Source organism: Salvia hispanica, chromosome 3 (genome assembly GCF_023119035.1).
Source record: "Salvia hispanica cultivar TCC Black 2014 chromosome 3, UniMelb_Shisp_WGS_1.0, whole genome shotgun sequence".
NCBI lineage: Eukaryota > Viridiplantae > Streptophyta > Magnoliopsida > Lamiales > Lamiaceae > Salvia > Salvia hispanica.
In genome coordinates, this window is record NC_062967.1 from 50,002,363 (window position 1) to 50,027,584 (window position 25,222).

At 34.0% G+C, this 25,222-nt stretch overlaps 1 protein-coding gene across 1 annotated transcript; it reads right to left on the reverse strand.

Moving 5' to 3' along the window:
- Nucleotides 1-15,838: 15,838 nt before the first annotated feature.
- LOC125214610 (WAT1-related protein At4g19185-like) lies at nucleotides 15,839-19,506 on the reverse strand. Its single transcript, XM_048115706.1, has 7 exons — nucleotides 19,161-19,506; nucleotides 17,733-17,795; nucleotides 17,523-17,639; nucleotides 17,158-17,440; nucleotides 16,835-16,990; nucleotides 16,428-16,579; nucleotides 15,839-16,284 (listed from the first exon to the last, which is right to left on the reverse strand). The coding sequence occupies exons 1-7, from the start codon at nucleotides 19,364-19,366 to the stop codon at nucleotides 16,137-16,139; spliced, it is 1,125 nt and encodes a 374-aa protein (XP_047971663.1). The 5' UTR covers nucleotides 19,367-19,506; the 3' UTR covers nucleotides 15,839-16,136.
- Nucleotides 19,507-25,222: the final 5,716 nt, after the last annotated feature.

Here is a 25,222-nt window from a genome sequence, read left to right on the forward strand (position 1 = left end):
TTATTTTACAACGTGTTACATGTTGCAAATAAAATTGATATGATGTTCATCAAGTTATACAAAGATTTCTTTTGATTTGATACGAATTTTAAAAATTGTTTAATTTTGAGAGAAATAGAAAATGAAAAAAGTAAGTGAAAGGTGAGACTCATTTTCAATATTAGTTTTATACTGAATTATAAGTGTAAACAGTTGAATGAAATAGGACATCCATGTAATAAAAATAAAATAATATAAATAGTACTATAATTCATAAACAATTCACTTTTTAATTGGTGGATGGGGGAGTATGATTCTGTATAGCCGCAGAAGTCATCAATTATCCGTTCCACACAATCCTAAAAGGGTCATGACTTAAAAAGATAATGTTTTAGAAATTTGTATGGCTGTGATATGAAGGGCAAACGATTCAAGTAAAAGATATTTGTCGGCATGATAAAATTTGGAATAATAAAATTAGTGACTGGTATAAGGCGTCAATATTACTTTAAAAAAACTAGATTTAGCGAACATCGAAATATTCGATAATCAAACAAAGGTGTTCGTTAAAATAGAATTATCGAGCACTTAAAGAGTATCGTTTTATCATAACTGAGGAAAGCTGACACTAGAATGCTCGCCAAACAACAAAATTGCTTTGTTTACAAAGCTCATCGCTACCTTACTGTCTGAATACTACTCACTCCGGCCGCCACACATTGTCATTAATTTCTTTTTGTCCATTCGCCATACTTGTTATACTTATGTTTTATTATTTTTAGTAATGGACTCCACATTACTAAGAGTGTCCGTAATAGGGGAGCACGGAGGACGCATGAGCCGGGGCGGGGAGGGGCAGACAGCCCTCAGCCAACTAGTCGGTGTGGACGGGCGTAGTGGCCGCGGCGGTGCCCGCAGCGGGTTATTGCGCGGCCCATCAGCCGCGGCGCCGCCGGGATTTTTTTTTTCTCGATTTTTTTGCCTATAAATAAAACTAATTCCCCTCATTATTTTCACACCATTCCAACTCTCTCTCCCTCTTTCTCTAATTTTTTCTCTATTCCACTTTTAAAAAATGGATAATTTGTGGAATGAAGCGTGAGATTCTCTATTGCGTTGGACGGATGCGCCGGGGCGGGGAGGGGGACAGCCCACAGACAAGTAGTTGGCGTGGACGTTGACTATCTATAATATTTGGAACCTACAACGTTACGCATTTGTCGTCAAATTCGTCACTTCCATAATTTTCATGCAAAGAAAAACACCTAAAGTCAATGAAATTGACTGAAGGAAGCAAAGAAGACAAAAACCATAAAATATCATATTTGTATTTGCGTATATGCATACCACATAAATCACAATTTAGTGATTAAGAAGAAAAATAAGGCTGAAGAAGAGTCAACGGTAGATGTGGTTTGTGTTTTAGTATATCTCTTTTCTCTATTTTACATGACTAATTAACTTTTATTTTATTGTTCTAATGTTTATATATGTGTGTTTTTTATTTATTTTGTTGTACATTATTTTATCTTTTTATCGCGATATCATTGTCCTAATTATATTTTTTAGCTGTATATTAAATATTTACATCAATTAAATAGTGATAGTATTTCAATATTAAAGTGTGTATGTGTTAAGGATGGTAATTTTCTTTATTGTAACGACCAATATAAGTGTTGTAACTAACAAATATTTCTATGTTGATTTAATTTAAAACTTATTTAATTTAAAATTTATTTAATTATATATTTATAATTATCTAACATATTGTGACTATAGCGTATTATTAAATTTTATTTTTAATCTTATGTAATGATGTTATTTTTTATTTTATTTGAAGTATTCACAATGTCTAATTAATAAAATAAAAATATTTTATGTCGTGCATAGTGCGTGGGCTAAAATTAGGTATAATAAGTTTTTGAATTACTATAATATAGGGTGAACTACGCAAATGATCCATGAATTATGCGTTTCGCACATTCATGAGTATTATCACAGCGTGTGAGCTATGATCTATGAAATTATTATTATAATAAATGCACAGTCATGAGTATTATTGAAGAAAAGTATAATAAATGCACAGTCAAATCTCACTACTGTCGTGTAGTTGTGATACGTTCAGATTTTGCACCATTTTAGGACCCTTATTTGGTCTGTTTTTAGTGTCTAAGCCATGATTCATGTCTATATTTCGTATATTTTATCTATCTTGGTATTTTGACATGTTTTGTGAGAATTGTGCATATGTGAGCCAAAAAGATAAGAAAAAGTCGAAGATAGAATTCTGGAGCGTTCAAGACGCCCAGCGGCCCGCTGCGTGTGTCGCAGCGACCGCTATGCTTGAAGCGATCCGCTCCGGAAATGTTGTGCTGAAAAGTCGGAAGACGCCCAGCGACCGCTGGGACATGTGCAGCGACCGCTCGAGAGAATCTCGTAGCCACTGGACTAATTTGTAGCGACCGCTACCCAAATCCACAGACGCTTCGGATAACCCATATCGACCACTAGCCAAGGCGCAGCGGTCCGCTGCGAGAAGGCGGTGCACAAATTTAATCTGATTTTCTCCAGATTTTACCAAGATTAGCCAATCTTTTCCTATCCTCCATAGGATTCGACTTACTCCCTATATATATACTCCCTTAAACCTCTTCATTCAACAACTACCTATACTCTTTGCTTCACAATTCTAGAGCAAAAATATTTGAGGGTTCATCACTGTGCAAGAGGTTGAAGACGAAGTCAAGTGAAGATTAAGGCTACAAGATTCTACCTTTGGGTTTATCACTTTAGTTCTTATGTTTACATTGTTTTCCTTTGAAACTATGTTTTTAGATTATTCTATCATGTGTAACTGAATTCATAGGTACTAGGGATGTGTTAGTAACATACTTTTGGTTTATACAATTTCGTTTTCTGTTTAATATCCGTTTTGTTTATACTTCGTTTCTTCGTTAAGTTGTTCCGTAATACTGCATGTTTGAGGACACATCCGATGCTGATCCGCTATAACTTGCTACATAATCGTGAGAGGAGGTTGGCGAGTTAAATCCACTTAATAGACACTACAATTAGCTTCCCTTAAAATGACACTGTTAATTGAGAGTGATGACTTTTCAAGGGTCTTAGGAGCTTTTAGGAGTTACGAATCTAGGATTGACAACCCTAGTGTTAGTAATCCACGCTTGTACCGCATGAGCATAACTTGTGTGACTCGTCCTATCGAAGTATAGACTGTGCTAGGGTATTGTAGAAGGAATTTGTATAACCACGAGTCTTGAACGCACATCCCTGGAATTCTCTTCTCTCATTTATTCGATCTCTAGTTTGTGCTGCATCCATCTGCTTTCTGTTTTTAGTTTAATTGATTTAGCAAAATTCTCTAGTTCTCCAAATAGTAAAAGAAGCTTAGTAGAAGATAGCCAATTGGTGATCTTATTCCCCGTGTTTGACAACCCGGTACTGACCTTTAGCTATACTAGATCTACCATGTATACTTGCAGGTATTTTTAGTGCTAATAAATAGTGCATCAAGTTGCAACACCTTTAGGCACAAGTGTGAGGCCTTGGGAGGTCGGCTTCTGGCAGGCAGTGGGTTAGACCCTCCCCCTTAGCGGGTCACTGCGTACCCTGATTTAACACCCCTCACAATACCGTCGGATCGGGATGTGTGGGGCCCTTAGACTATGTTTATTGGCTGGGGTGTCGACCGCCACCTCACCATATATTTTCCAAAAAAAAAAATTCAACAAGAGGCCTCTCTCTCTGTTCGACCTCGGCCTCTTCCAAGGTAAACACCAACCAGGCGGTCTCCATTTTATCATCCAATTAGATTGTGCCAAATGACACAATATCATTGGTTGATATATATAAATATTTTTAAATTAAATATATCTTTAATATATTATACTAAAAAATTATAAAAATTATATCAAAATTCATAATTTTTCTTCTTCTATAAATAGAGATCACATTTGCTATAGTTTTGCATACAAAAAAATATAATATTTCTCCTCCTATAATCCTTCTTGTTTGATTAAATTTCATATTTTTTAGTTTACTTTGTTGCTAACTATAGAGGATGATGAGAATAATATATACTCTGATTCTCCAAATTTCTATCATTCCCAAAACTTCGACCCTTCCCAAAATTTATACAAGATTGAATTGGACAAAGTAGTTGTCAAACTGAAGATGCAGATGAGAATAATGATTTCATATATTCTACGAATAGGATTGCGAGTCTAGCTTCTTACATGAAAAATAAAGCCCAACTTCAAAATAGAGAAGCTCACAAAGCTCTGCTAGGTGATTTGATTGAGCATATATGGGCAAAATTCGGCAATTGCAATTGAATGTCTAGTTTCATCTTATGTATGAGCACCAATTATGTATTTTCAATTTCGTATTTCAATTATTGTAATTTATGTTTTTTAGTTGTTTGTTTTTATATTTTTTAGTTTGTCAATTATTTCATTTTTTTTTATAAATTTACAATAATAAGTATTTTATGTAATAATAATATTATTAAAATATAATATAAAAATAAATATATAATAATATGGTTGGGTGGTTATTGATAAACCATGATAGTATGTGTGGTTGGATTGGATGAATATTAATGATGTGGAAGATGATGTTGATGAGATAGAAATGAATTAAATATTGAAAAAGTGATTGGTTGGATTAAGTTGGGTGATTGCTGATAAACTTAGTCTTAGGATTGGGTTTCAACCTTTTCGTATGATTGAAAAAAAGTATATAGTAGTTTTTGAATGAATTTCCATGCCATTAATTTACAATTGCCAACTCATTGATTACGTTATGTATTATATTTCACTCGTGATATAATTGCCGTTAATTTCTCTTTTCCATTAATTTTATAATTGCCAACTAAGTGAAATTATCAACTAATTATTTCTCCACACTTAATGATGTGCTTGGTGGTTAGAGGTTATGTAACCGCACATATGATTACAATGATGGGTAGATATATAATGAAAACCATATATATAATGAAAACCATATATCTAATACAAATTCAAAACTTTAATTCTAGACACTAAATATTACAAATCAACAATTATAATGTTTCCATTTGAAAATATCAATAACTTTTATAAATCTGTCAACAGAGGGTATAATAGACACTTTCATGATATGGTGAATCATCTAATTATCGAATAATTATGTAATTCCGATTTCATCGTTCTCTCTCCTTCCACTATTCACGTTTTTAGATACAGCATAGAATCAACACGATTTCAACACAAAATTCAACAGCAGCAGAACAAAAGAGTCAGTACAATTTCATCGCAAAAAAACAACAACAGAACAAAAGAATCAACGATTCAGCGCGAAATTCAACATGAACAAAGCTTCAACGTCATTTCAACACAAAATTCGACATCGACAAAGTTTCAAAGATTCATCAAGAAATTCAACATCAACAAAGATTCAACGCCATTTCAACCCAAAATTCAACATCAACAAGGAATCAACGACGCAGTGTCAACGCAAAATTCAAGCAATTTTTTCGACGAATCAGCATATGATCGAAATTAGCTAGGTTTTTTTACTGGAAAAATTTAATCATTGAGAATACGAGACGTCAATTACAATGGTGAAGGTCCTCGCTAAAGATTTGAACATTTGCAGTTTGAAAAAATGGGAGATTAATTAGGAATGCATAAACCTAGGCCTGCTTAATCGGTTCTCCGGTTCTTGGGTACCCGGAATCGGAACCGGAACCGACCGGGTAATTGAGGAATCGGAAACCGGTTTACCGGTTCCGGTTCCGGTACCGGTTCTAATGTTTCTAAAAAGTTTCGGTTCCGGTTCTACCCGGAACCGACCGGTTCTTACCCGGAACCGAATAATAAATCAATTTTAGATTCTAATAATATTATGAATATTAAATATTAATATACTACATAACTTTCCCTAATAAATAATAATATTATAGGATCTTAATCTTACGGTAAGTTTAACTAAATTACTCCTATTTATTATTTACCCTAGTTTCCCTCTTCCGCCACTCACGCCGCTATCCCATACACGATCACTCTCAATCTCTCACGCCGCTAACTCTCCTCGTTCACTCGACGCTAGATGCTGACCTCCCTGGCCGCCGCCGACGCTGTTTTTCTTAAGTTTTGAAGTAGTTTTTTTTGCCCACTAGAATATATTTTCGTGTGTATATGACTTTGTGTGTATATAAGTCGCACGGGTGTGTTTATGTGACAGTGTGTGTGTGTTAGGGGCTGTGTGTGCGCATATGTCGTGTGTGTTGGGTCTGTGAGTGTGTGCATGGGGTCGTGAGTGTGTGTATGTGTCGTGTGTGTGTAAGGTGCTGTGAGTGTGTGTAAGATGCTGTGAGTGTGTGTATGCTTCTGTGTGTGTGCGTAATGGTGTTGTGTGTGTGTGTTTATTGAACTATTACTTTTAGGAATAAGAATATTGGATGATAACTATTATTATCTTGTTGATTTGTATTTTTGTGTATTTATTTGAATTTTTAGGTATTAATTGTTATATTTGTAGATGTTGAATTATTTTAAAAAAATTAAAACGAAAACTATAAATCGGATCCGGTTCATAACCGGAATCGGCCGGTTCTTAGCCGGTCTGTTCCGAACCGGAACCGGCCGGATCCGGTTCCGGTTCCGGTTCTAGGATTCATGAAAATTTATAACTGGGTACCCGGTCAAACCGGACCGGATAGAACCGGAACCGGCCGGTTAAGCAGCCCTACATAAACCGCTGAACAAATTAAGTTACAAAATCACCCTCTGTTGACAAAATATATACTCTTGTTGACATAGGAATTGAATGTCATATTAACCACAGATCCGATATAATTAATGGCTAGGATTAAAGTTTTGAGTTTGTATTGAATATATGGTTTTCTTTTGATCACATCCATGTGATTACAATTGTTAAAACATGGAATTTATAAATATTTCAAAGTAAGGCCAAAACTTGCATTTTATATAGTTATAGATACGTCTGCCATTCGCCAATAGTAGCAGTTTTATGGCAGAATGTCAACTAGTAAATTTACTGGCAGATCTTCTAAAGATTAATTTGTTTTGGTGATAAGGCGAATTTCATGCATTGGTTATGGGGATAAATTCTATGATTTCCTGGGTCTAACAAAGTTTTATAAGCCAGGTGTGTAGAGAAATTGTCAGATCTAGGAAGAAGGAGAGGATCACCTGGAGAAGAAAGCTGACAGAGAAAGTGAGCAGAAAAGAGGAGTTTACCAGACGAAGGAGCATCCGAAAGGAGGGCAAAATGGGAAGCACAAGGAAGAGTCTAGAAGCTCAACTCCACTTCTATAAATAAGAGCACGCAACAAGCCTGAGGGCAAATCCACGATTCATTTTCTCTTAGCTCTTAGTTTAGCTCAGCTCTTCTCATGTTCTCTACACACACGCACTTGGGGAAATCGAATTAGGGGTTTACGGTTCAGTAATTTATCGGTCGTTGTGTAACACCGTCTCCACGGGAGGCGAAGATACAATCTCTTTACCTGCTTTCTGTTTATGTTTCTGGATTTCCCGAGACTTTGCTGTTCGAAGCTCGGTCCTATTTTGCTCAGTTTCTGTTGGATATTGCACTACTTGCTATGGAATTTGTTGCTTTGGTTTCGTTTTACGTTATAGTTGCATTTTCTGTTTACTTTTGATGCTTATTGGTGATTGATCTGAGTTTGGAATTTAAATTGCATGGAGATTTGTAGTTGATCGACTGAATTTGGTTAAATCTGTGAGATCGGAGATGGAATTTGTGTTGGTTTGTTGTGGATGGCTTGGATCCGGAGTGGATGAAGCATCCAGTGTTTGGATCTGTTCACGTTTGCATGGTTGTGATATTTAAATTCTGTTTTCTTGTTTACCTCGTCTAGTAATAGTAGATCTGTTTTAGTTTCGGTAGTTGATCGCATTAATCGGTTTAATTTAGTTGATCATATTTCGATCTTTGTTTTACTCTGTTTTTCCTCTGCATTTCGTGATCAAGGTTTAGAGAAGATGATGTCGCTGTTAGTTAAATCTTTAGTTAGTTAATCTGCAGCTTTTCTGTCGTACCATATTGTTTTAGGAAATGGTCCTCACGCTCTGTTTTTCCTCTGTCTAGGTTAGTTTTAGGAAGTCGTTTACCAGGTCTAGTAGTCAATTCAAGCATGTCTGGTCATCATTATGCATTGTTGTTATCTTCGCCTAGATCTAGCTGTTAGGATATAGCATTTCATTTCCCAAGTGTAAGAATTAAATCTCAACCCCGAAAATTGTGTGGCAGCAGCCAAATATAGTTTCCAGGTCTTTTAACATGTTTACTTATGCATCCGTATCTGTGGATGCGATCCCTGCTTCCCTATACTAATCTTTTAGCATAGCGGGTTGAGGGTTTTGAAAGGGGAAGGAAGTGATTGTGTGCCCAACGACAGGTAACTCGAGGATTCTCTGAGTTCCTAGACCCAGTGTCTAGTGTATTCTCTGGATCTGGGAAGTTCAAATATACACAGCAACACACACTCATTCCATCTCTCTTCAGTTGGGTATTGGGAGTGCACACCCGAACTCCACATTAGTATGATATTGTCCGCTTTGGGCAAAGCCCTCACGGTTTTGCTCTTGGGGTACTCCCCAAAAGGCCTCATACTAATGGAGTTGGGATAGCCCATTTATATGCTTGCAACTCTTGTTCATTCTCCGATATGGGATATGGTTTGCTCCCTTTCAATCCTCCCATCAAACCAAGACCACATGTGTGCCTCATGTTACAGGTCACCCGGTCACCACAGGTCTTGGTCGAGCTCACGCAGAGACATCGGAGAACTTGCAAGCGCAACCACCAAACCCCGAGCCACACAGGCCCAACCCTGAACCAGGGGCTCTGATACCACTGTTGGGTATCGGTGGTGCACACCCGAACTCCACATTAGTATGATATTGTCCGCTTTAGGCAAAGCCCTCACGGTTTTGCTCTTGGGGTACTCCCCAAAAGGCCTCATACTAATGGAGTTGGGGTAGCCCATTTATATGCTTGCAACTCTTGTTCATTCTCCGATGTGGAATATGGTTTGCTCCCTTTCAATTTGGGTGCCTCGGACATCTGCTAAAATTACTAACTTGAATTTATTTCATTTTAAATTAGACTAAGTCTTGTTAAAATATATCAATTGATACTTCCTCCATCCGCGAATAGGAGTCCCGTTTTGCCATTTTAGTCCGTCCGCGAATAGGAATTCCGGTTCACTTTTACCATAAATGGTAAAAGGGTCCCACCTTCCACTAACTCATTCCACTCACATTTCATTTAAAACTAATATATACAAGTGAGATCCCTATTCCACTAACTTTTTTCCACCCAATTTTCTTAACATTTCTTAAAACCCGTGCCGCCGAGAAATGAGACTCTAATTGCGGACAGAGGGAGTACAAATCAACAACATGCTTTGATTAATTATTACTCCATAAAAAGTACTGCATCCGTCCCCCAAAATTTGTCCCACTTTGACCCGGCACAGGTTTTAAGAAATGTAATGGAAAATGATTTTAAAAAGTTAGTGGATTGTAGGTCATACTTTTATATATTAGTTTTATAATAAAATGTGAGTAGGAATGAGTTAGTGGAATATGAGGTTTACTACCAAAAATGATAAAAGTGAAATTAGACAAATTTTGGGGGACGGACGGAAATGGAAAAATAGGACAAATTTTCAGGGAGAAATGCAGTATTTATAATTTGGTTATGGATGATAGTTCAATACATAATCTCTCCTAATTAATATTCCTTACAGCCTTATTTAAATTAGACAGATAATAATTTAATTAGAGAAAGCCTAACGAAAAATAAAATGCTTGATTCATAACTCCTTGGGTTTGTAACCTAAAATATCAATAAAAATTTGGATGAATAGAGTTACGAGCAGGGGCGTAGCCAAGATTTAACGTGAGGAGGGGCAAAAATATATTTATAAATATATTTTATAGTAGGGAGAAGGGACATTTAAAGGGGAATTTAAATAAATTTTAAATTTCTTTTAAATAATGCCATTGATGTAACCTTTTGAGGAGGGGCAAATGCTCCACCACTCCTACATGTACATTTGCCCATGGTTACGAGGAGTGAGGACACAACACCACAACAGTGTGCGCCCTCCTCTACATCACACGCACGCACATGCAAACATACGTTCATTCGAGACACGGACAGAATCAGAAAATTAAGAGTATAAAAATGTAAAAAGTATAATATACTATTTTAATAACAAGAGAAAATTTTTGGATTTTGAGGGAGGGAGAGGGCAAATTTTGTAGGTCATTTTTACTTTCTAAGCCTCTTTTAGAAAATGTAATGGTGTCAGGCGGAATCTATTTTAAGGGAGGGGCAAACATTTTTTTTATATTAACGAAGAGGGGCAAATTAGTGTGAATTCGTATATATTAGGATATAAGGGAGTGATTAATTGCTAACTAATAATTTAATTGCTAACTATAACTAATTTAAGGTCATAGGATTTTAGAAAACGTGTGGTCTACAATTTGCCACGTGTAATTTTTGTTTATATTAATAAAATCCAAAAAATTTAAAAAAACGCCAAATTAGGATTTTAGATGAAAATGTCAATATAGTGTTTCGGAAATATCAACACAGTGCTTTGAGAATGTCAACACGATGCTTTAAGAATGTTAACCCATTGCTTATATTAACATTCTACATGTATTATATTGACATATTTTATATAGTATGTTGACATTTCTGCTTTACGAAAAAATTGAAAAAATTTTGATTTTTTTTTCAAATTTTGACGTCGGAACATATGCATATATGATATCGTTGGAATCCTTATAAAATTATCTTTAATTTGATATATGTTATATGAATTTAAAGTTTTGGGATTTCTTTTAAAAGTTAGTTATAACTAAACATGTAGTTAATTGACATTAATACCCCTATTGATATTTTATGGAATTAATCATATGGCTTTATTGACGTTTTTTGTTGATCGTATTGATATTTCTTGGTTGATGATCTAGGCCCTTAATTTGAATATCTAATGGCTATTATTTAGTTGTAGTTAGCAATTAGGTATTGGGTTAGCAATATAACACTCCCCTTAGGATATATATGTGTATATATATCTATGAAAAATTGAGGTGGGGTATTTGTCCCATCTAAACATACTAGCTTGGTCCTATATTAATGAAGATGGGCAAATTAGTGTGAATTCGTATATATTAGGATAGGGTAATGTTATATTACTAACTCAATGCTTAATGGTTAACTACAACTCAATAATAATCATTAGATATTCAAATTAAAGGCCTAGATCATTAACCACAAAATAACAATACGATCAACAAAAAACGTCAATAAGGCTATAGGATTAATTCCAATAAAAATCAATAAGGGTATTAATGTCAAGTTAGTTATAACTAACTTTTAAAAAAATCCCAAAACTTTAAATTCATATAACATATATCAAATTAAAGATAATTTTATAAGAATTCCAACGATATACTACATGCATATGTTCCGACGTCAAAATTTGAAAAAAAAAATCTAGAATTTTCGTATTTTTCGTACACAGGCTAATGTCAATACAACTAAGATAATATGTCAATATAAAGCATATACAATGTCAATCCTAAATTTGTGTTGACATTCTCAAAGCATTGTGTTGATATTTTCGAAACACTATATTGACATTTTCATCCAAAACCCTAATTTGGTATTTTTTTTAAAATTTTTTTCGATTTAATTAATAAAAACGAAAATTACACGTGTCAAATTATTGACCACACGTTTTTTAAAATCATGTGGCCTTAAATTAGTTGTAGTTAGAAATTAAATGATAAATTAGAAATTGATCACTCCCCTTTTAGGATATATACATGTGTATATATCTATGATAAATTGAGGTGGGGTATTTGCCCCATCTAAACATACTAGCTTGGTCCTATATTAATGAAGATGGGTAAATTAGTGTGAATTCGTATATATTAGGATATACTATATATGCGTATATATCTATGAAAAATTGGGGTGGGGTATTTGGCCCATCTAAACATACTAGCTTGGTCCCTGATTCGAGAGTTTGTTATTTACACGTATAATGTATTCAATCGCATGTCCAATCCTAAATTTTGATAGTTAGTGTTCATCCAATAACTACGAATTGAGAAATAAATAGTACTCTATTTTTTTCGAGAAAAAATTCAGTGATCTAGACACACACTGCATGGAATGATAATTCGAAATATATTATAAATATTTAAAGCTAAGCAAAATTCAAACCATAAAAGGATATTTTAGCAACAAAAAGTAAATAAAGGACAATATCCATAACTAACTAAAAGGCTAAATTAAAAGTGCACTACATGTTGCACCAAAAGTAGTAAAGCAAATCAAATTCTAATATCTAAAACGATTCTCTAACTTCAAATTCTCCAAATAACAATCGAGAGAGGATTTAGACACCATGAATAAGGTTAAAACCTGAAAATAGAGCTTGATTCTAACAGAGAGAGATAGAAGAGATGATCATGGAAACTTCAAGTTTGCAGATAGACTTGAGAGTTTTATGAGTTCAATTATCTATTTTGTAGGTACTCATTTTGTATCTTGTATAGCTGATTGGATTTGGAATAATATCATTAGTTTCTTGTCCGTGGATGTAGATCAATCTCGATCGAACCAGGGGCGGATACATGTATAATAAGGGTGGGGCTAAAGCCCTTAATAAATTTATTTTCTAACATTTTTTCTTTTGTAAATTTTTTAAATTTATCCAAGTTTAACACAAATTATTATGTAAAAGTCCCGATAAATATTCTAAAATATCCAAAAATAGTAGTATACTTGAAAACAAAATTTAGAAATTTCAGCTCTTATCGTTATTTATTTCTGCGTCCGCCTCTAGATCGAATCACACAAATCTTGAGTTAGTGTTTATTGTTCTAGCTTGATCAATTGTCTATCAAGAATTCTACCATAAATCAATGATTAAGATTTGAATATAATGACTCATTTTGTAGTTCTATACCTTCCACTCATATATTGTGTCACAATCACATGCATGAGAGGGTGCTCATTTTAAAATAATATAATGACTCATTTTAAGTAGCTATATACTCCTTACCTTACGTCCGCGAATAGGAATCTTGTTTTTCCATTTTAGTTTATTCACGAATAGGAGTCTCGGTTCATTTTTCCATAAATGGTAACAGGGTCTCACCTTCCACTAACTCATTCCACTCACATTTCATTTAAAACTAATATATACAAGTGAGATCCATATTCCACAAACTTTTTTCACCCATTTTTCTTAACATTTTATAAAACTCATGATGCCAAGAAATGAGACTCTTAATGATGGACAGACGGAGTATGTACTACTAGTATACTATGTTAGACATGTTTAGAACACAGTAACCAATTACATGAAACGATCGCTTTCATTTTTATTTTAATATTTATACGTAATTAATTTCACTGACTGTGGCGAACGCATGATTCTGATACTGGGAGGTCCAAATTAATACTCGGTCTTATCTTTTCCATTTTTTTCATTCACAAAAAATAGTCTCATCTTTTCATTTCGTCTGTCCACCGAAATGAAAAGTCACCTCCAAAATATCGTTCACTTTTTTAACCTTTTTTTTCTTCTAAATAATTAATATTTTCTCTTTCTTTTTTATACTTTACCAATTTATATACTACTCCCTCCGTCCGCGAATAGGAGTCCCGTTTTTCCATTTTAGTCTATCCGCGAATAGAAGTCCCGGTTCACTTTTATCATAAATGGTAATAGGGTTCCACCTTCCACTAACTCATTCCAGTCACATTTCATTTAAAACTAATATATACAAGTGGGGCTCTTATTCCACTAACTTTTTTCCACCCATTTTTCTTAACATTTCTTAAAATCCGTGCCGCCAAGAAATGGTACTCCTAATGGCGGACGGATGAAGTATTTATCTTTCATACACACCAATTTCGAAAACTGTATCATCCTCCAATATGATTATTTTTGGTGGACAGCTGAAGTATTAACTGTGTATTTTTAGTGTCAAAGATATCAGACATAGCCGACACGAACATTATGGAACTGCGGGAGAGATGGATAATGAAAAAGTAAATAAATTGAGAAAAAGTAATATAAATTAAAAACATATTATTTTATAATAAAAAATGAAAAATAAACAAAAAATGCACAAAATTACTAGTTGGTGAAATTTTAAAATTAAAAAATAAATTAATTACTAGATATCAGAAAATCTTATGAAAATACAAAAGAAAGTTTTATCCTCCTTAATAAATACACATAACTAAGGCCTGGAGGGATGAAAATCTAAAAAGTAGTTATAATACTCCTCGATATAACATAACTGATGTGGCCTGGAGGGATCGATTCTACGTGTTCATGGTCTCCACGACGCTCCCGTGACCAACTGAACTAGAGAGAGTTTGAATAAAGTTCTACACATATACTTCCTCCGTCCCACGAAAGATGTCACATTTTCCTTTTTGATTTGTCCCACAAAAGATGTCACATTTCCATTTATGGAAAAAGTTTTCTCTCACATGAATATAAAAATTATATTTTCTCTCTCCATTTAACACACAAAATAAAACCTCCTAAAATCACATGCCGTCCCACAAGTGTGACATCTTTTGTGGGACGGAGGGAGTACTATATATAGTCGAAACGGGTTCCAATGATCCCCCAGCCACCAACGTAGGTCCGTCTCTGGATAACGACCCAACACGCACGATTTGTCACCACTAGTTTTCAGTAATAGACCATATTACTAACTCATTATTACTCGCAATTTATTTTAAAAGTATTTTTTTATAAAAGTAGAATTCGCATTTCACTAACTTTTTCAACCCACTTTTTAATACATTTCTTAAAACTCGTGTCAGATTAAAGTGTGCCAACTAATAGCAGATACAAGGAGCACTTTGTATGTGAATAGCCAACTTAAGGTATGTACTTTGTTTTTGAAGGGCTAATAGCAAAAAAAAATATTAGTCATTCGTCCCATAAAAATAGGGACACTGTCCTTTTAAATCCGTTTCATAAAAAATAGTTCATTTTCATTTATAGAAAGTTCTCTCAAACCCATTGTCCATATACATCAATTTATTTTGTACTGTATAACTTATACCACTATAGGACCCACCATTACACTAATAATAATATGAGTTCCACTATCCACCAACATTATTTTAAATATCATTCTCCTCCTCTCTCTTATTTTACAAATTACGCATTAATTCTCGTGCCATCCCAATATCTCTATTTTTAAGGGATGGAGGAGTATCAATATTTTTGTCATGTTCGGTTTTCACCAGCAAAAAAATACACCAACTTTTAGATTTTCCACAAAATTCAATTTCACCTAAATTTATTCCTATGTGGTGCACCGGGCCGGGATGTCTACATCATCTAACCGTCGATTCTCTTAAACGACGTAATTTAAGGACGAACTTATATTGTCATGCATAAAAGAATACACACACTTTTATTCACCGAAAAATTTAATCATAAGGAATTCACTACAAGTTACTAAAAGTTAGTGTATTTTTTAATCACATTTAAAGTTTATGGTATAAACCTAAATTGGTCAAAAGTTTGGTATTGCCCAAAATTTGAAAGATATAATTGAGTAAGCTAACTAAGCTTTCTCAAAACCAACCGTACCAGCTAAAAAAAAAAACAAATTTTAGAATTTCTTTCCTTTTCCCAACCTTTTTTGATTAATTCCATGAATTCAGAACTAAATCAGTAAGCTAATGATATTCCTGGCCATCATAAAAATATTAATATGCATAAACTGAAAAATAAGTATATGAAGCTATCTTTATAAACATAGTAATAGTATACATTATTACTGTGCTTGTTTTGAACACATTCTTCACAAAAAAAAGTGAACATTATCTGGGAAATAATATGGAAAAAAGGGCACCACAAAGTAATTTTTTTTTTTCAAATATAGTACATATAGTACAACATAATACATATGCTCAAAGTTTTCAAACAAATCTTGAAATCCCAGTAAAGAATAACCAATGTAACCTCTTAAGCCGCAAATCTGATGACCTTCGATGTTCGAGCTCCTGATAGAACGTGCCCAAACCAGCTAAGATATCTTATTCACGGGTGAATCTCTGTCAATGAGCGGCTCAGTTGACCGGACATGAGGAAGCACGTTTCTTGCCTGTTTCTCGTTGTAGGACGCCCATGTGACCAAATAAAGTCCGATTATAATGAGCACTCCTCCAATAATGCTGTTCCAAAACAGGCGAAATAAACATGAAATGATCCTTCACTAAGTGCAAATAGTGTATGTGCAATTGTGCATGAGTTGCTCCAAGAAAATAAAACCGTCGCCTGCGCTAAAACGAGGCAGGAGGCATTGAGATTAACTAACCTTCCCAAATAAATTGTGCTTCCAAGAAAGACTTTTGCTAGGATGGATGAGGCAAGAGGTTGAAGTGGATTGTAGAGAGCAACCAAGGCAGGGCCCATCGTTTTATTAGACCAAGTTACGAGTCCGTAGTTCAGAGCAGATGCTACAACTCCCTATTCAAGACAAAAATAGTAGTATGATTTAGAGAGAAAGGAGTAGTCGGATACAAAAATGGTGATATCCCAAATATGTTTACAACCTTCATGGACAAAGAGAAGAATCATGGCTCGAAAACCAAATACAGAACAGAAAGTGTAACGATGTTTTACTTATAAACCATTAGCCGAAGTTTAGATAAGTTCATGTGTTCATAACGACTGCCATTGTCACCCAAGAAGAAGATGTGAAGGAGAGAAGAGATGACTTACAGCATAGCAAACTGCAATAACCTCGGATTTTGTGAGATTCCAGTCTGATGATGTATTCGTTGCAAGTACTCCAGTCGCTACCATTAATATAGCACCAAAACCGTATGAATAGGCCGTCACTGATATACTAGCCGGATATTTAGCTAAAAGTGGAGCCTGATACACATAGAAGATGCATAAAATTAAGCCGATATAGTCATGCAAAGAAGTAGAGTGGCAGGGTGTCGAAATAGTGAAGGTACTTCAAGAATTGTATCCAATGTAAGAACTATGTAGCGAAAAATCTAAACAGAAACAATCAGTTGCAATATCGATAAATTTACCTGAATGGCGAGAAAAGCAGCCATGCATATGCAGTTTCCAATTAAGCACAAAACCCCGAGATGCCAAGTCTCGATCCCTAACCCCAGAAAATTGGATATCAACCAGAGAGCAGGTTGTGACTGAACCTCGGCATTAGGCTCAGCATTTGCTGTAAGTAACTCCTCGGGTCCGAACACAGCTGGCCCCCGGAAGATAGCCATTAGAATGGCACCAGAAACACAAACAAGAGTACCTCCTAACTTTACTTGACCTTCTACTTTACGTAGATTGACCGTCTCTGTCCTGCACATAGAAAAGTTATGTGCACCAAGCAAAGCAGTACGAGAGAGATAGAGAGAAAATGTGTCGAAGAAATTAGACTGACCCCATCATCACAGCAAAAATGAATGTGAATACTGGAATAGAAGGCTGTATGGCTGAAGCATAAGTCGGACTTGTGTAGCTAAGCCCGAGAAGAAATAAAAGCTGGTTCCCGAAAATCCTAATCCAAACAGCACGGAGAAGATAAAGTCACTATAGTGTGGTAGTGTTTGCAAATTAAAACCAAATAGAGAATAAGAGATATTCCTCTTACCCGGTTAGCCCGAGAAGGAAAAACGTGAATACAAGGCTTCTGTTTAAAGGCAACCTCTTCTTTCTACAAACAGGGAAACGCAAATTGGTAAAGCTTGAGAAAATAAAACATTTCAGGATAACACCATTTTTTATGAATCTTTAACTAGAGACACAAGACTCTAATCAGGGCAGTGAATAAAATGCACTTCATCAATTTTAAGTTGGTCTGTAGGTTGCTGTATCAACAATTTCACTCACTAATTGTCTAGAGTCAGCTTCAACTACATAAAGACTAAAACTTGGCTTTCATAGTGATGAAATGCTTTCACAACGTCTGGTTTTAATATCCCCAGTAAATATGGGTGGTCGAATGACAGTACAAGAAAAGATACAAAGACACGCCAAATCTTCTTTACATATACAACAGCTACTAAAATCCAATTCATATGAAAAGCTTCAAACATATTGCATTCATTCCATCCATAGCCTCCAAAATTTAGTTGAACCAATAACTAAATCCTCAAAGCAAATAACACACGAGAAACATGAGCATTCAACAACAAAGGACAGTCAAGGATCAGAATATGCTGATGTCAGACAATTAAATCCTATCACAACATTCAGAGATCAAACAATGGGAAACTCCCACAATAATACCAAAAAACCTATTTTCTCTATCAAATCATCAACCACTCAAAGACTATATGGCACATTTCATATCATTTTTCTGTTAAATCATATGTATGAGAAACCAACATGAGTTTCTCCATCACAAATTACGAAATTCAAGAACCTAACAGAACTTGTGAGCTCGATTTCTTCCAATCTAGAAACCCTTGGGCAAAGAATTTTACAACTCCATATCCCAAACATCGAAGCTGAAACTGGCTCCACAACTGTCAGAAAGCATTCAAGATAATACAAGTAGCATCTACCATCAATTTCAACTTCAACTTCACACACTAACACAGGACTGCAAGTGATAGCAGTGTGTAGTGTGTGTGTGTGTGTGTGTGGAAATGCCAAAATTCACAATCTTCACTTTGCAACTACCAAATTGGGGCTAAACATACTTGCATACAATCATCGCTTCAGCAAAATTCAATCTTTTCCACCTCACACCACAAAACACATCAAATTCAAAACAATAACATAACCAAGCAATTATTCTGTCACGCACATATACGATGTGATAACAGAGTGTGTGCTTGTGTGTATAGAGATACCATTTCATAATTCATATCATTATCTATAAACCCCTCTTTCAACTCCCCAATTGGAGCAAAATATACTTCCACACAATCTTCACTTCAACAAATCCATTATCTATCTTCCCCACACCACACCACACAGCAACATCATATTCAAAACAATAACTCAATCAATCACTTCATCACACACACACACAAATCAAGGTCAACGAGAAAAAAATATGCGAATTACAGACTTCTCCACAAAATAGGCAACAGGGGCAAGAATCGAGAGCGCCAAGAGGTCCCTAAACACGCAGAAGACAAACTGGTTGACCCCATCATTGAGCGCCACCGTAGTGATGACGTGGTAACCGCCGTTGAAGAGCTGCACCGCCGCCATGGCCAAATGGGCCCTCGCTACATCGCCGCTGGCCGCGGCTGCCGAGACTTGCGCCGCCATTGAGTCTTCTTGATCAGAGCTACCACAGCAACAATCGCATTTGCGTGCAAAGATTTGATTTTTATTTGTTCTTGAATTGGTTGGTACTGTTTTTTCAAGGTGGGGTTCGCAAACGTATAGTTGAAGTGAAAGCAGAGACAGAGCTATGAAATGTACGGTCAAACATAGTGGTGGTGGTTGCTTTGCTCATTTTTTATTGACACGTTTAACAATGTGTGAATTAAAATCAGATTTTTCAATCTGACGATGGCTATTTTGAGATTTACTCCCTCCGTCCCATATAATTTGGGACACTTTGATAAATTATATGGGACAATCCGAAATAGAATACTAGATTGAATTATGTGGGACGGAGGGAGTAATTAATTGCACAAGTTCAGAGTTGGATGGAATTCAATCGAATAAAACTGAACTGAGAGCACTACATTGCATAACTCAAATTTAACTACTAGTTTGTTATCGAGATGAATTTTTTGCACATTTGTTTAAGTTTCCAAATGTAATTTCGTGGCTTTCTAAATTCCAATTTTGAATTTAAATATTTATCATTTAGAATAATAAAAATAATTATGTTTTTATAAAATATAAAGCTAGTCAAAGATGGAATTTATAAAAATTACAATCTTTTACACTAGTGTCAATTTCAAACTAACTTAGTATATTCATGAAAGTTTATTAGAGTGAAATCAAATCTTCCACAAGTAAACTATTTCATGAATTGACTTTTAAGGAGATTTTATTTTTGTACTCCATTTTATTAATAATAATAATAATAATAATAATAATAATAATAATAATAATAATAATAATAATAATAATAATAATAGATTGTTCACTTTAAATGGAGTTTTATGAAATGATAATTTTCTATCTCTATATAGTTTTGGTAACCAAATATGTAATTATAATCAGGACTACAACAATTTAATTACTACAATGGCAATTATATTTGTGGTCCATTCTTCTGTGGATGAGATGAGGACATGTAATCTTGGAGTGGAGTCTAATAAAATGGGGTTGATCAACTATGTAATTTGATTGATAAATTAAGTGATAACTTATAGTTGGTACCATAATTTATACTAATCATATTCTTTATCAACACATTAATTATTGTCACTTGTATTTTGTGGACCTGGTTGCATGTTGAGAAATAAAATCTCACTTGTTCTCAATCAATCACTCACTATATTTTTATGGGAAGATAAGAATGCGACTCCTTTATGTACTTGTGTTTCTCTAGATGAGAGTGGGATGAATCATTCTTTGTTCCTATCCAAAAAGCTGTTGTATTAATTAGGGTTATTAAATTTTAACATTTAAAAAAAAATTAACATTTACCATCTAAATATAAAACAAGTTATATGAAACCGCCCCAATGGATTGATGGGTTAAACAGGTTGACTCAATAAAATTACGGGTCAGCCCGATAGAGTACTTGACAAATTTAACATTTGTTTCGTTGTTTAATATAGTTATTGATATTTATATAGTTTTTGCTTTCAGAATTTTTTTTAAAATAACATTTTGATATAATTTTTTTGGATAACATAATAAAGTTAAAATACTTAAATTATGTGCTAAACATTTTGTTCTTTGCAAATTTATTATTACTATAGAATACATTAGTTTTAAATTTATTCTCTTTTAAAGGTCATAAGTTTATATTAAAGTATTATTCTTATTTTAGAAATACATACTTTACTAGTACTTCCTCTATTTTTTAAAAATAGCAAGTCTTTCCTTTTTAGTTTGTTCCTTAAAAATAACAACTTTCAAACTTTCCATTTTAGAAAATTTTTACACCCCTGATAAAGTGGATCTCATCATCCACTAACATTAATTTCCTTACTTTTTCTCTCCCCCTCTTTTACTTTACTAATTTTTCTCTCCCTCTCTCTTACTTTACCTCTCCCTCCCTCTTACTTTACCATTTTTTTTCTCACCCTCTCTCTTACTTTACCAAATTATGCATTAAAACCCGTTTCATTTCAAACCTTCCTATTTTTAAAAAACGGGGGAGTATTATTTTACATTATAATCGTGTCATCGTGTCATCGTTATATTAATTATATTGTTTATAAAATAAAGAAAATTGCATAATTCAATTACTTGATCACGTGAAGTAGATAAAATGATTCTAAGTTTTAATTAAACTTATCATTAAAGATGTCAATCTAATATGAAATTTGTGGGTTCATCCGAATAACTTGATAAAACTATAAGATTAGGTATTCCCTCCGTCCCAAGATAAGTGACCTACTTCTTTTGGGCACGGGATTTAAGGAATGGTATTTAAATAAGTTAAAAGTGGAGAGAGTAAGATATGAGAGAGGGAAAAGTAGATGAGTGAAGAGAGAATAAAGTAGGTGGAGAATAAAGTAAGAGAGATAACTTTTTGCTAAAAATGGAAATAGGTCACTTATAGTGGGACACCCCAAAAAGGAATACAAGTCACTTATATTGGGACGGAGGGAGTATAATTTTACAACACAAATATAAAATAGGCTAGATAGGGCAGCCCGAATGGATTGGTGGGTTAAACAGGCTGACTTAATAGGGTTGCGGGTCAATCCGATGGGTTGCACTTTCCAATTAAAATACTCCCTCCGTCCCCCATTAGGAGTCATGGTTTGACCGGGCACGAGTTTTAAGAAATGTAAAGAAAAGTTGGTTGAAAAAGTTAGTGGAATGTGGGACCCACTTTTTATATTGGTTTTATAATAAAATGTGAGTGAAGTGAGTTAGTGGAATGTGGGACCTACTACTATTTATAGTAAAAATGAAGTGTGACTCTTAATTGGGGACGGACCGAACTGGAAAAAAGTGACTCCTAATGGGGGACGGAGGGAGTAATACTTTATCAATTTAGTATTTGTTTCATTGTTTAATATCCTTAATAATGTTTATATAGTTCTTGCTTTCATGATTTTTTTTGTATAATATTTTGATACTCTCTTCGTCCCCAAAGAATATGCACTTTGGGTACGCCATAAGTTTAAATGTAAAGTTGATAAAGTAAGATGGATGTAGAGAAAAAAAGTAATTAAAGTATTGTTAGTGGAGAATGAGTCTCGCCTTATTAGAGAGAAAAGACTTTTCCAAAATTAGAAAGTGCATATTCATATGAAATTGACTAAAGAGAAAAGAGTGCATATACTTATGGAATGGAAGGAGTATAATGTTGTTTTTAGAAAACTTAATGAATACAAAATATTTTAATTATATGCTAAGCACTTTTGTTCTTTGCAAATTTATGATCACTATCATGTTATAGAATAATTAGTTTTAAAATTATTACTTCTAAAGGTGATAAGTTTTTACTCCCTCCGTCCCTAAAGAATATGCACTTTGGGGTCGGCACGAATTTTAATGTAAAATTGATAATGTAAGAGAGAGGTAGAGAGAAAAAAATAATTAAAGTATTGTTAGTGGAGGAGAATGGGTCCCACCTCAATAGAGAGAAAAAACTTTCTAAAATTAGAAAGTGCATATTCAAAGGAAAGAGTGCATATTCTTGTAGAGCAGAGGGAGTATTATTCTTATTTTAGAAATATATACTTTACTAGTATTATTTTACACAATAATTATGTCATCGCTATATTAAGAATAAACTACGCAAATGGTCCTGAATTTTAAAAATATCATGGGCAGTCCATGAACTAAGTTGTAATCACATTTGTGGTACTTTTTCACTATTCATCATAATTTTGCACCAAAAATATCCCCATGGCATGGATGACATTTTTGGACTTTCATATCTAGGTACTGGGTATGATATTTTCTCTCTATCTCTCTTGGGTATTGAATACGATATTTTCTTATAGTTTGATTATTTGAATTGATATTTTTCGTTTCACTTTTTCAATTTTTATGTCAGATCCTCTCTCTCATTCTCTAAAACTTTTAGAAAGTAAAAAAATTAAAATAAAAAATACCATGAAATTCTTATATAAATTAACTATAAAAATTAAAATTGTGAATATAATTTTAAATTAATTTATAGCTAAATTTAATTTTGATTGTGATTCAATTTTTTTTAATATTAAAAATTAAAAATTTTGGACTAATTAAATATTTAGGGCTAATTATACAATTTTAATTTTCAATGTTAAAAAAAATAAGCAAAACACATTCAAAATTAAATTTAGTTACGGATTGTTTTGATAATTATATTTATAATTTTAATTTTTATAATTAATATATTTAAGAATTTGATCATATTTTTTTATTTTAATTTTTTTTATTTTGTAATAGTTTAAGAGAAAGACAGAGAAATGAGATTTGAAAAAAAGTGATTGAAAATTTGAAGCGAAAACATCTTTTTAGATTTTCAAACTATAAGAAAATTCATATCTAATACTCCCTCCGTCCACGATTAAGAGTCTCATTTTTAAATGGTGCGGGTTTTAAGAAATGTTCAGAAAAGTGGATGGAATAAAGTTAGTGGAATAGGGTCCCACTTGTATATATTAGTTTTAAATGATATGTGAGTGGAATGAGTTAGTGGAAAGTGAGGTCTCTTTACCATTTATGGTAATTATGAACTGAGACTCTTATTCGTGGACGGACCAAAATGGAAAAACGGGACTCTTATTCGTGGACGGAGGAAGTACTAGAGAGAGATAGAGAAAATATACTCTTATATTAAATAGTATATTGTTCACAAAATAAAGAAAATTAAATAGTTCAATTACTTCATCATGTGAAGTAGTAAAAATAGAAAGTTTTAATTAAATAAGAATTGGAATGAAGCATTGTCAAAAGGTCCGATTTGCCTGACAGGTTAGCCCAAAACCTGATGGGTTACGGTTATGTTAGGGCAAAAAATTTATAACCCGAAAATTTCAACCTGAATAGCCCGAACTGAATAACTCAACAATTCGAGCGAGTCGGCCCGACTGACATCCTTTTTTTTTGTCATGATTGATGAATTTAACTTTTTTCTATTTTGTACTGTTGTTAAGAGCGTGAATAAAAATAATGACCTCCCGCTTGTAAGATAATTTAATTTTTTTTTAATTTCAGACATTTTGAATAATATAATCAAAAAAATAATTTTGGAATGCAACTTTCAGAAGGGCCATGACCTCCGCTTCGACCACGACCACGACTGCGACCTCGACCTCGACCTCGACCTCTCCCATTTTCAGCTGGATTTTTAAATCGAGCAGTCCTTGGTCTTCCTTTTCGAGTGACAACAACCGGATCTAAAATAGGAATATCACCTCCATCAATTTCTATTGCTTGAACCATGGACCTTAAATTATTTGACATTCATGGACCATAAATTCTTTGACATTTGCATAATAGTATGGATCATCGTGGGCATCGGGTATTTCAGCAGAAATTATTTCATCAATACGTTGAGAATCAGGTTGTTTATCCTCTTTGCTTAGGAAAAGCAAAATATGCGCATGAGGTCTTAGGGAGATCTAGAATATTGAACAAAACGGATAATCTGAAAGTCGTGATGATATCACTTTCAGATCAAATCAATTTCGGTGGTTCTACCAAAATATTTGATCGGATACAATTCAGAGAAATAAGAACGTTTATATGCTGATGTTAGAGAAAGTATATATGAACAAAAAAGAATCGATCAGATTTAACAAGATGAACCAGTGCATCTGTAGATGAACCAGTGCATCTGTTGAGGGGAATAGCCAAAAATAACTAATTTTCAAAAGGTTTTCGAAATTGTAAACTAGTCCTTTGACTTTCAGAAATTACATTTTCGGATGAATTTCTTACACAACAACTTCGTTGGAAATAAAAGATGAATTTCTAACACAGCTCGACTCCAGCCAGGGGTTGCCGCCCCTTGGACCCTGCTACCCGGGGGCGCTGCCCCCG

Bases quoted from the DNA above. Each gene is read 5' to 3' on its own strand.
- LOC125214610 (XM_048115706.1), bottom strand. From the start codon at position 19,366: ATGGCGGCGCAAGTCTCGGCAGCCGCGGCCAGCGGCGATGTAGCGAGG. The intron at 16,991-17,157 runs GTAAATTTATCG...TATGTGTATCAG, and splicing joins CTGCTTTTCTCGCCATTCAG to GCTCCACTTTTAGCTAAATA. The intron at 16,580-16,834 runs GTAAGTCATCTC...TGTCTTGAATAG, and splicing joins TTATTGCAGTTTGCTATGCT to GGAGTTGTAGCATCTGCTCT.